The 12,385-nt window shown below is 39.3% G+C and overlaps 2 protein-coding genes across 7 annotated transcripts in view; both read left to right on the top strand.

Moving 5' to 3' along the window:
* Positions 1-10,065, top strand: part of LOC107754912 (protein FAM57B-like) — a 16,292-nt gene extending 6,227 nt beyond the window's left edge. For all 5 annotated transcript variants that reach the window (XM_016571572.1, XM_016571546.1, XM_016571554.1 and 2 more), the window contains 5 exons: positions 244-327; positions 3,508-3,730; positions 5,667-5,762; positions 6,148-6,257; positions 7,848-10,065. In XM_016571572.1, the coding sequence (XP_016427058.1) occupies positions 244-327; positions 3,508-3,730; positions 5,667-5,762; positions 6,148-6,257; positions 7,848-8,088 (754 nt within the window). In that variant the 3' untranslated portion in view covers positions 8,089-10,065. The remainder of the gene's footprint in view (positions 1-243; positions 328-3,507; positions 3,731-5,666; positions 5,763-6,147; positions 6,258-7,847) is intronic.
* A 1,953-nt stretch (positions 10,066-12,018) lies between these two features.
* Positions 12,019-12,385, top strand: part of LOC107754889 (RUN domain-containing protein 3A-like) — a 16,110-nt gene continuing 15,743 nt past the window's right edge. For both annotated transcript variants that reach the window (XM_016571512.1, XM_016571502.1), the window contains exon 1: positions 12,019-12,209. In XM_016571512.1, the coding sequence (XP_016426998.1) occupies positions 12,103-12,209 (107 nt within the window). In that variant the 5' untranslated portion in view covers positions 12,019-12,102. The remainder of the gene's footprint in view (positions 12,210-12,385) is intronic.

Genomic DNA, 12,385 nt, shown 5'->3' with positions numbered 1-12,385 from the left:
GTGTGGCTGACTCTTATTAATTAAAAAGAATATCTCTTTGGATTTGAGACTTTAGTCTTTGCAACTTTACAGATCTTCTTTATGCACCAAGAGCAAGTAACACTCCAAAGAGAAAGGAAAAATTGAAATCGCATCATATGACCCCTTTAATAGTTTAAAATATCTCCTATCTAAGGGTGTTTGCAGTCTGTTTTGGTCTCCTTGCTGTCTTTCATTAATGTTTTTTCTCTCAACCTTTCACAGACTGGTGTCCTCCGTTCAGGCCATTATGGCATCCTCTGCCGGGTACATCATCGCCTGTTCATGTGAAGACATCATTGAGGACCAGTGAGTATCAGCTGAAGATATGCAACAAGATATAACCGTGAACATACTTTTTTTTTTTTTTGGACAATTACGATTGAGTGTATATGCAGGGCTCTGTGTTTTACTATATGCAACACTGTTTTACTTAGGTGTTTGTTTGTTTTCCCATGTGCATGTGTCTCTCTTGCCTCTTTTCACTTGTGTTGCGTTTGCATATACAGCTGAGAATTCTCTCATTTTCTATGGAATTGTTCCCAGATGTGTAGGAGTGTGAAAGTATTCCCTTCACTCTGAGTGTTTCTAAGAATGTGCTATTCCTCCAATGTGCACCTTATGTCAGTGTAATCTAATTAGAAACTAATTAGGTTGCGAGCCTATCTGTAAATCCACTGTGGCGCACCAAGCCGGGGGGAAAGGGAGCGAGAGAGTAGACTGGCAAAATACTTTGGAAAAAGTTGACGGTGACTTTTTTTATGACCGCTTTAGTCAGCGGTTTTAGTTAATACTTGAAAGCTGCGTCTTTACACTCTGTGAAACCCATTAGGAGGTTTGTAGAAAACTGTTGGCTCTAATTTGATTTGCTTCACCTGATCGAATTGTATATCTTGTTTTGAACTGTTTATCTTGTTTAAATTTCCTTAACCCAAAGGCACACAAGTAAATTAAGAACGACAGTTCAAATAGGTCAGAGCAATCATGTTTCATAAATGATTTAAGCCAGGTAAATTCAATTACTGTGTGTGTAGTAAATGCATCAGTCTGGATACAGGAGGGCTGGGAATTAGACAAAAAGGCCAAGTCAAATACTAGGCCTATTTTTGCATGTTTTATTCGTCAGATTTTGAATTTATTACGCTAATTTAGGTTTTGGAAGTATTATATTAATAAAAAAGTACATCAGTATTATGATTGCTTCAGTATGTTTTTGATTAATCATGACTGTAATAATGGATTTGTAAAGTATTTAAAATGTATATTACAATGTAATATCTTAACAGTAGGTAGTTACTAAAAACAGTAGGGATGCACAGATACCACTTTTTCCAGAACAGGCCGATACTGATACTTTTATTTTTGGTACTTGCCAATAACAAGTACCAATACCTGTATTTTCATTGCATTTGTAATTTTTTTAGAAATACTGGGTACAAAAACCAAAATAATATGTATAATGTTAGTTGGCTTAGTTCATTAAGCAAAAATATATTTCCTTCAGTTATTTTCGCACTTAATTATGCCCTTTAAAATGTATCATACAAGCTTGTGTTTTTCTTTTAGAATTATTTTTTTCTTTTTTTTGCTCTATGGTACTTCATATTTAATTTAATAGCACATTAGAGCAGCTTCTTTGCAGCGGCTCAGTACTATAATCAAAAGACTTCGTCTTGTAATAATGTAAGGAATCACTCGTTATACAGAAATCTTGTAACAGTGATAAACATATTTTCTGAAACACAAGTCGCATTTTTTTTCATCTGAAACGTGTTGCGACTTATATTCCAAAGTGCCTCTTATAATTAAATTAACATCAACAAGCAAAACATGCCCAACACGCACATAATGGTAGAATACGTGATCTGGAGGAGAAGAATTGTTGAATAAAGTCGTTATTTTTGTTTTCTTTGTGCACGAAAAGTATTCTCGTAGCTTCATAACATTACAGTTGAACCACTGATGTCCCATGGACTATTTTAACAATGTCCTTACTTTCTTTCTGGGCCTTGACCGTAGTAGTTACATTGCTGTCTATGGAGGGTCAGAAAGCTCTCGGATTTCATCAAAAATATCTTAATTTGTGTTCCAAAGATGAACAAAATTCTTACGGGTTTGGAACAACATGAGGGTGAGTAATTAATTAGAGCATTTTAATTTTTTTGGGTGAACTATCTCTTTAAATGCTTGGGATTTTTTTTTCTTTTTGATGCTAGAAATTGCTCTATAATAGAAATTGCTATTCATTTATGCTGTTCAAAATTTGCTTTTGAAAGAAGTCTCTAATGCTCACCAAGGCTGCATTTATTTGATCTAAAACACAGTAAACAAAATGACCATTTTTCAGTTTGAATGTATTTTAAAGTGTAATTTATTCCTGTGATGCAAAGCTGAATTTTCAGTAGTCATTACTCCAGTTTTCAGTGTCACATGATCACACACACACACACATACACATATATATACACACACACACACACACTCACTCACTGGCCACTTTATTAGGTACACCTTGCTAGTACCGGGTTGGACCCCCTTTTGCCTTCCGAACTGCCTTAATTCTTCGTGGCATAGATTCAACAAGGTGTTGGAAACATTCCTCAGAGATTTTGGTCCATATTGACATGATAGCATCACGCAGTTGCTGCGGATTTGTCGGCTGCACATCCATGATGTGAATCTCCCATTCCACCACATCCCAAAGGTGCTCTATTGGATTGAGATCTGGTGACTGTGGAGGCCATTTGAGTAAAGTGAACTCATTGTCATGTTCAAGAAACCAGTCTGAGATGATTTGAGCTTTGTGACATGGTGCATTAAGAACAGCATTTATTTAAAATAGAATTTTTATCTCTTTTGTCACTGATCAATTTAATTCATCTTTGATGAACATAAGTACTAATATCTTTTACCGACCCCAAACCTTTGAAGGGTAGTGTGTTTAATAAAAAAAATAATAAAAAAAATAATTTATCACAAATCACATTTGTCTTGGGAACATGTAGAGAGTAGTTTTACTGCCTCTACAGTCTGACTGTACTTGATTTGCTAGTCAAATTATAAGGGAACACGTCACCCAAAAATGAAAATGTCATAATTTACTTCCTCTCGTGTTGTTCTAAACCTATATTAATTATTGTCTAACATGCAACACAAAATGAGAAATTTATCTTTTCTGTAACTTTCAGTAGTAGTAAGAACCTGGGCTTGGACTTGTTATGGTTCTCAAAGGATTTAAAAACTGATTTAGAAAAGTAATTAAATGTGAAATAAATCTACACGTTTAAAATGTTAAGTTGCCTTTCTAAGCATTATATCTATAAATATTCAATATATAGAAATATTGAGTAATGAGTGAAAACAATCATGGGAATTTAATTATGTATATAAACAGGAGTAATTGTTGCAAAGTAACCTTAAATCTCATCTCGGGGTTTCTTCTTGTTCTTGTTCTTTCGTTCCTCATCTCTTTCTCCTCCCTTTGTCCAGGCATTGGCTTACCAGCAGCTATATCCTCTTTGCTGTCCCCTACTTCGTCTATGACATCTATACCATGTTCTTGTGCCACTGGTACAAACTTCAGGTCAAAGATCATGAGGAGGAGAGCGAAGCCAAACCGATGAGGTCAGCCATCCTCGGCTATCTGCGCCGAGAGTTCCTTATGGTCTTGCACCATGTCGTCATGGTCACTGTCTGTTTCCCTGTCTCTGTGGTGAGTGGAATGAGGGTTGAGTGACTTAAAAGTTTTTTCATAAACACACACACATATGAAGTGCATCTTTTTAGTAGGGGTGCTCCGATTGATCGGCTACTGATCACTATCGGCCGATAATCACGTTGGGAAGATTGATCGGCGGTCTCTAAAAAGTCCGATCTCAAAAAAACGATCTCAAGCTCAAGAGGTTTGGCACGACATGCAGCGGCACCGTCTCAGTCTCTGTACGGTGCGGGTAAAATAATTATAATGCTGAAGGTGAGGTACCTTCATATTTCTTCATTAAATAGCTTATAAAATAAATTGAAAACCTTGTGTGAGACGTAATTTCACAAACAGCGTGAGTGAATCACCGCGCGCGCTCTCTTTCTCTCTCAAAATACGCAAATGGTTTCAAATCACCACACATCACGTTTGTCTATAAGCGAGCTGCACGCTGTACAGTTGACACAGGAATTGTCACTTGCACAATCGAGGCAGTGTCACATCGTCACTAAAGTTTATAAATTGCATTACTTTTTAATTCTTGCCAGTGTTTAACCATTCAGCGCTCACGCTCTCTCCTGGAGACCGTGCGCTCATGCACACTCGCAGCGCACACACATAATGCTAGGTTCACATTACTCCGTTTGCAGTGCATACGTGGTGCATATTTTTTCCGCGCTCATGTTAACGGATTAATAAAGTGTTCACACTGCGCACAGTTGCGGTCCGGCGGTGCGCTCCAGGAGCGGTGCGTCTGCAGCAGTCAATCAAACTAATGGATAAATGTTGTGTTTGTGGTAAACAGCCACGGATCAGTAGTGGACTCGTCTCGCAAGGGTCACCTAAGAGGGGAATTCCCCCCATTTTCAAAACTGAAATTCAGGCCCTAAAAATCCTGATTGGAGTGGAATGATAATTTGGTATATTCCAATGATATGGAAATGATAAAAACAAGGCTTTAAAAAGATTGGTATCGGTGATCGGTATCGGCAGATACTGCTTTCTGTGATCGGCGATCGGTGATCGGCCTCAAAAATCCTGATCGGAGCACCCCTACTTTTTAGAAATATGATTACGGAGGCCCATCAGAGCCCGTCTGACCATGTGTTTGGAGTGTAGTAACATAGCTTTGGCTTGATGACTGTTTAAGAGTGATTTGATGGGATCATGATCTGTGGGTGGCTTGAAGTGTGGCTGAGTTAAACTTGTCCTGAATGGGCCTGTGTACTTTCACCCTGTATTTATGCTCTCCATCACTCTCCATCTGTATCCATGGAGACTGTTGCTGTCAGCAGCAGTGCAGCAGCCAGCACCCTGGCATTAGCTGCACTTAAATGGCAATGAGTGTTTTGGCCTGATAAGACAGGAGAAGCTCTACAGCACTTTCCTCGATAAAACCACACTAAGCTTTCCTACATCTGACACAACACAAGTATAAATGTCTTCTTTTCTTTTCTTTTTTCCATCCACCCCTCTTCTCTTCTTTCTCTTTCAATTCCCTTCCCTTTCCTCCTCCCCTTTCCTTTTCCATTTCCTACCTTTTCCTCTCCCTTCCATTCCCTTACCTCTTCCTTTTTCTGTTCCACTTCCCCTTTCCTCCCCTTTGCATTCCCTTCCTTTCAATTTCCTCTTCCCCTTCCCCTTTACTTTTTAATTCCTGTATTTAAATTTTTTCTTCTTTTCCCATCCTTCCCTTTCCTCTTTCTTTCCTTTTTATTTATTCCATATTCTCCTTTCCTTTCTTACTTTCTTTTTCTCTTCCTTCCCTCTCATTTCCCTTTGTTCAATTTCCATGCTCTTCTCTTGCTTTCTTTTCCCCCTTTTTAATTAATTTATTTCCAATTCCCCTTTCCCATCCGTCTCTTTTCTCCTCCTGTCCTTTTCCTCTTCCTTTCCTTTCCCTTCCCTTCCCTTCCCTAATTTATTTTATTTTCCTCTCTTTTCTTAGTTCTGGAGACAGGGAAAAGGGGATTATTTCCAGGGTGTGATGTTCCTGGCAGAACTCAGCACCCCATCTGTCTGTCTTGGAAAAATACTCATCCAGGTACTAAACACAAACACACATTCACCCTGTCTTTCTGTATCCCTCTGTCTTCCTTTTGTTTAGTGACTGTATCTTTCTGTTTAACAACCTAGGTAAACAGATTTTTGCACTATTCTTTCTTTTCTGGGAAATGTATGGGTAATTTCTACTAGATTTACTAATCTTAAAACATCTAGCGATTGACAATGATCTTTCACAGACCTTTGTACTGTAACAACTCTCTCGTACACATCTCCTTCACTGCTTCAGTGTTGAATGTGTAGTGGGGAATATTGAATCATGGTTTTCAGGGTTCATTGCTCTGCCTATTAATATTTTTCTGTCTGTTAAATGCTCTCTCTTTCTCTACTTCTTGCTCTCTCCTTTGTTTGTTTCTTTGCCTCAGTACAAGCAACAGCACACTCTCCTACATAAAGTCAATGGAGCTCTTATGCTGGTCACTTTCTTCATCTGCAGAGTTCTTCTCTTCCCCTACCTCTACTACGCCTACGGCAGGTAAAGATCACTGTTTAACACTCTCACTCATTCAGTCTTTCAATCTCTTGTATTTCTATTGCTCATCTATTCCTTCTTTCTTTTATCTTCTCTTTCTCCACTGAGTCACACTGCCTCTGATATTAACACAGATTCTTAAATTTTGAGGTTTTCAGAAGAACATATTTCTCACTCGGTCTCATGTTCAAATCAAATCCTGGGTTGAGACTTTTACACATTCCTCCTAAACGATTGCAATAACCACCAAAGACCATGAGCTGTCGAGCGTCATCGATCGTAATACCAGGACAACCCTCATCAGTCTGGTTGGCATGTTCTAATTCTAATGTTCTTAAATTGCAGCCCTGATTTATTATTCATAAGATTGGAAATGTGAGCATCCTTAGTCTTAACACTTGTGCTCCTAGTTACATTTTCTGATTGTGATCTTTACTGGCAAACTAATATAGTAGGGATGGACGATAATATTGGAACGTTATTGGAATCGGCTGATAAAGGCCGATTCTGATATAAAATATACAAATCGGCATCAGCCCAATAAGAAAAATTAGCCGATATGCCTTGCCAATAAGATTAATAAACTCACTTGTGCTCAGGGTGTGCTGCTAGCGATATGATCATGTCAGCAGTGTGGTCATTCTTGAAGCAAAATTTTGCCTGAATGGGGATTAGATTGTTTTGGATCACCCATTTAATTTGAGAATGCACGTACAGAATAAAGCATCCGGTGTGCGATAGTCAACAGTCACTAGCGCGTGCAACAGCAACAACAGCCTCCCCGGGTTCTAATGCGCGTCCAGTAAGGCTTTTTATTTATTTAGGGGCGCTGTAGTCCTACTTGTAATAAAATAAAATAAAAATACACAAAAAAACATTAGGATAGTTGTGTTTCTAAATAAATAAAGCAATAACTGATGTCATAAAATCACAAGTCTGTTTTGTTTTTAAAAGTCAGAAGCTATAGCTTACATAATTAAAAATCACAAACAAGACACTTCTAAATAATTGTGTAAAATATATATTTTTTTGAATTATGAAAACTTAAATACAAGGTAATCTTTTGCTTTAGACCATCTACAAATGTTAAATCTACAAATAAAAAAGTAACACAAAAATAATTTGTTTATAATCTTTACACAGGAGAGACTTGTTGTTTCCAAAAAGGAAATATATCGGTATCGGCCAAAATATCGGATATCGGTAAAAATCCAATATCGTGCATCCTTAATTTATAGTAATCGTTATCATTATAATGATCATCCTTGGTGTGAAAGGAGTCCCGCATCCTAAATGAAAGAGCCATGTGCCAATCGGTAAAGACTTTGCATTACTGCAGCCATTGGTCGATACTGCGGTTTCCATAAAAACATTTTCCTGAGACACACACTTGGGACTACACATGTGCATTGGGTGGACCAACCTGAAACGTGCATTGTTTTTTTTCTGCATTTCCCCATTAAAGTAGATAGGCATTGCAAATATGGCCCTGAGTGATCTGACTTACTTCTATTTACTATACACTTCTTCTACTATATACTTCTTCTCTATACACTGACTATATGCAAAAATTTGTTTGTGCTCATATCACAGGTACGCCTCCATCCCCTTCTACATGGTGCCACTGTCTGTGCCCTGGCAGTTTAACGCAGGTGCAGCTTTGCTCATGGCCCCGCAAGTCTACTGGTTTTCCCTCATCTGCAGGGGCGCCTTCCGTCTCTTCACCGGAGCCTCACGGCACAAAGCTGCTCCTAGCAGCACAGACTCTGAACCGAAAACCTCACTCCTGCCCCCTGCCAATGGATACAGCCCCAGAGAGACCGACTCGCACTGAGAGAGGAGTAGAGATAGAGATGTAGGTACAAGGTTGCTAGGTTTAGACCAAACAGGAAACCGAAGGCAGACTGACTTATTACAATGGCTGGATCTACCTTAGACCCAGTGGCGTGGGTTAGCAAACAAAGAAACTGAAGGTCTGTACCCTCGCTATTCACCATCATCCTCTCATTGAGAAGAAAAATAAGACTGCAGACCAAACCAAACAGATTGTTTTCCCCCTAACATGCACATTCTCTATGTTGGAGCAGTAGGTCGGGGAAATGTCATCTGCTGCTTTGCAGGGTTAGTGCACCATTTGTAGATGACCATGGCCATAAGCTTCAGAAAAAGGGACTGATTGTGGATGCAACGGGAACAGTATTTAAAATGATCGATGGATCCTGTTCTCCTCTCTGAGAATCTCTGTCTCTGTTTGGTACAGTTGCAGAGAGGATACGAAAAAGGGAACAGGAATTTCTCAAGTCGATTTGTACATACGTTTTTATTAAGATTTACGTTGAATTCCAAATAGACTTTTAATTTATTTTAGATTTTTGAAGAACCTGTTTATTTATTATATATTCAGTTCTATTCCTAAGTTCGGGTGGATTAGTTTAAAACAAAACCGTTCACAAAGTTGTTTGGTTCAAAACATCCCTTCTGACTTTCACTGTGGGTGCATGGCCTCCTTCCAGCTGTTTTTCCCTTTCCTGGTTCTCATCACAGCTAAAAAAAACAAGATGGCAGCGGCTGCATCCAGTTAGTTCGTGAATCAGCAGTTCTAAAGTAGAAGGGAGGGGGGTCATTTAAAGGATTTGGATGAGGCTGAGGTAATGCATTAGCATATCTCTGCTGCAGTGCTCCAATCCTTTTAAGATCCAGACGTCAGACCGAGGGGGAAGAGACCAAGCTGCCCAGTGAAATACTGCACTTGAAAACCAGGCTGAAGTTGGCAAGGCATTCGGATGAACCTGAGCCAGTCGATTTGTACGTTGTGTACAGTTTTATGTGAGGAGGCTGCCAGCATAAAGGCCCTCGCTAACCTCTAATAGATCCACACCACAATATGGATTCTATGCTACCACTGATTGTATTCTGCACACTGAATGGTTAACAACTGCTGTTTTTCCTCCACACTGATGAGATGTTTCTTAACTGCTTCTCCTCAGGCAGCCAGCCTTCGTTTCTGTCCGGATATATAGGCGGTCCACTGATTGTGTTTTGTCACCAATTAGTCCTCACTTTTATGGTAAAAGTGTCATTGGTGTAACAATGTTGTCACATACCTCCCTTAGGCCTGATTCTTTTGCTTTGCTCCCAAACAGGGCTCTGCCAGTTTGACGTTAAACAGTATTATTAGATGTGGAAGTGAGAGGATGGCACACAAAGTGGATTCTAGAAGTGAATCTTGCACTGAATTATCCCAAGGAGTCTGTGAGATACTGTAATACTTTTAAAAGCACTGCACAGATCTTTTTAGATCAACGTCCCAGATATAGTTCTGGACCACTATAATTGGATTAGATTAGTCATGTTTCTGTTACGCACTAGAACGTTTTTGTTTCGCTGCTTTACAGTTAGCTCGTATGCCCAAAGGCATCAATGTAGCCTTAGAAGTAATGCTTTCAACATGCTCTTTACACAAAGTACTACACTGGGCCATCACAACACTTACTCAAGGGGACTGCCCAGTGTTCGGCATGAATAGGGGCCAGTATTTTCAACTATAGCAAAATGTACTGGTTTGGGAACTGGTTAAAAATCATGTTTTGAGCTAGGAACGACTGTATCTTCTGACTTTGTTTTTATGTAATTATTGTTAATTTATTCTTTTAATTTATGTATTTATTTGGCCAAGTCTGAATGTACATATGAATTCACATCTAAATGTTCTTCTAAGTGGGCTTCTGTTTATCTAGCTGCCTGAAGACTGTTCTGTAATTCTGGTTCTCTCAGCTGAAATATACTCTCGCTCTCTCCTGCTGTGCTCTGATGCTGTGTTTGACCTCCTTTTATTCTGAAACAAAGGCTCTGTGTCACCTGCTTAGTGTGTGTGAGAGAGAAAAGGATAATAGCATACCTTAGTTAAATGAAATTTGCCTGAATGTGTTTCTTTAGTATTGAAGCACCATGTCAGTGGCTCTTGGTTTCCTTATTCCCCAATTATCTTCTCTTAGTTATGTTAAATGTGAAGTAAAAATGCCCCTTAATTTGGGGCATTGACTGAAACGGTGTCTTGACTTGAGATATGCTTATCTCTGCAACGGGCGGAGGCTCTGTAAAACAGCAGATCAAAAGAGATGAGGGAGTGGCCCGCCGTTGTGTAGCCAATCGGAGAATGCCTGTTCGGATTCGGTAACGTCAAAGGGCCTGTTTACACCTGGTCACTTCATGCGTTTTTTCTGATCGGATAGCTATCCGATTGTGAAAAGACCTGGTGTAAATGCCCTCCGAAACGCATTTGAGACGGATATAAATCCGATCGCTCAAACCACTTCAGGAGGTGGCCTGGGCCGCAAGTGTAAATGCATCTGGTTGTTGAAACCACATATGTAAATTTTACTCATCCCAATGTTAAAATAATAAACGTGTAAGAGCGTGTTATAGGTTATATGACATTAGTCAGACTGCGCTTATGCAACACGCATTGCTGCGGACAAGCAGCTGAGCATCTCTTCAGCAAGCCGACGCGCAAACTGCCGCGAATTAAACTGAAAGTAAGACGCAGACGCTCAACACACAATCATCTTCATTAAAAGTAGAAGACAAACTTATATTTCCATTGCTGATGCCGCGCGCTCTCCTATTGCGGTCTTTGATCTCGAAATGAGCTGATAATTAATAAAATGCAGCGTTTATCTTTTGATTTCGTTGACGTGAACTCCGTTAAACCTGGATGGTCACGTCGTCACGTGTTCTGAAATTAAAACGTGTTAGCTATTTTTTTTATTGCTGTCTTATGGTCTGTAGTTATAAAAAAAATTATATCTAATCTTAAGGATCATTTAAATTAACCATCTCAAACCTAAATTCTGTGTTCATACATCAGCCCATGAGTTTCCGGTAAGTGAAACGCTTTTACATTGTCGTGCACTTCCATTATTCGACTGATAAAACTAAATGTAGATTTATGATTCATTTACAACACGCTGTGGTTCAGGTTGAATCTGAGATCGTGAAGGAGCATCTGTTGGCGCCCACTGGTGGTCAATTTGTACACTTGCTTTATAATCTTGTGCAATAAAATCGAGATCAGCTCGTGGAGGCTGAATCATGTCTAACGCCCGTGGCGCATTATTTTACACAAAACTGCTGACTTGATTAGAAATTGTTATTACGTGGATATTTGCTTACGTTGATATTTCAGGTGCTTTACCCTCAACATTTTAGAGGAGACCTAGCTTGGTGGCCACAGTTTTCATTCTAAGATAACCCACCTACTTGCAAATAAAAATATATAGAATAAATAACACATTCTGTCTTGCCATATGTTTCGTACATTTTCTGGTGAGTGTGACTACAGTTATGTTGTGTTTAACTATGACAAACTGGTTGGTACAGTGTTTAGTTACAGGCTTTAGTTTTGACAAACGGAGAAATGAAATAAAGGTTTACCTGATACGGATTTACCTTATACTAATTTGTATTAACATGATTTATTTATAATTAATTTTAACCATTGCACAACGTTTTCTAATTGTTTTATCTCTTTAAATCATTAAAACAACCACTAGGCAGCTCTCCACATCCACATATTCATGACCGTTGGGCATGTTGTTATTATTTTAGTATTATTATCATCAGCCATTTAAAATCATATGCGTGTGTGCGCGCGTTCCGATCTTCTCTGAATGCTTGCTGATTATATTACACTTCAGATGTCTGAGAGAGCGTTCAGAGGATGTCTTTTTATGCCCCTGTCACCGAGCAGCCCCGGTCTCCTCAGCCGGAGTGGACACGCAGCGCGGCGGAAGGAGGGAGGGGTCTGAGCCGCACCGGGAAACTAGAGGCTCGATGCAGCCTCCGCCGAATGAAGTCAGGCTGTTTCCAGACCGCAATGGCTATGGGTCTAACGTCGAAAAAATCCTCTTCTAGAAACAGCGGCGTGGAACGCAAGAATCTCATCACCGTCTGGAGGTAGTTTTATTGCGTGACACACAGCGAACCGCTTTCCATGACACGAAGCGTGTTTTCAATTAGCTTGTCATATACCAATGCCTAGGTAATTAAAACTGTCTTCAGGTATATTTCTAATTGTATTATATATATATATATATATATATATATACACATATACATACATACATACATAC

Source organism: Sinocyclocheilus rhinocerous, unplaced genomic scaffold, assembly GCF_001515625.1.
Source record: "Sinocyclocheilus rhinocerous isolate Xijiao unplaced genomic scaffold, SAMN03320098_v1.1 scaffold1063, whole genome shotgun sequence".
NCBI classification, from domain to species: domain Eukaryota; kingdom Metazoa; phylum Chordata; class Actinopteri; order Cypriniformes; family Cyprinidae; genus Sinocyclocheilus; species Sinocyclocheilus rhinocerous.
The sequence above is the reverse complement of the archived record's forward strand: the minus strand, read 5'-3'. Positions and strand labels throughout refer to the sequence as shown.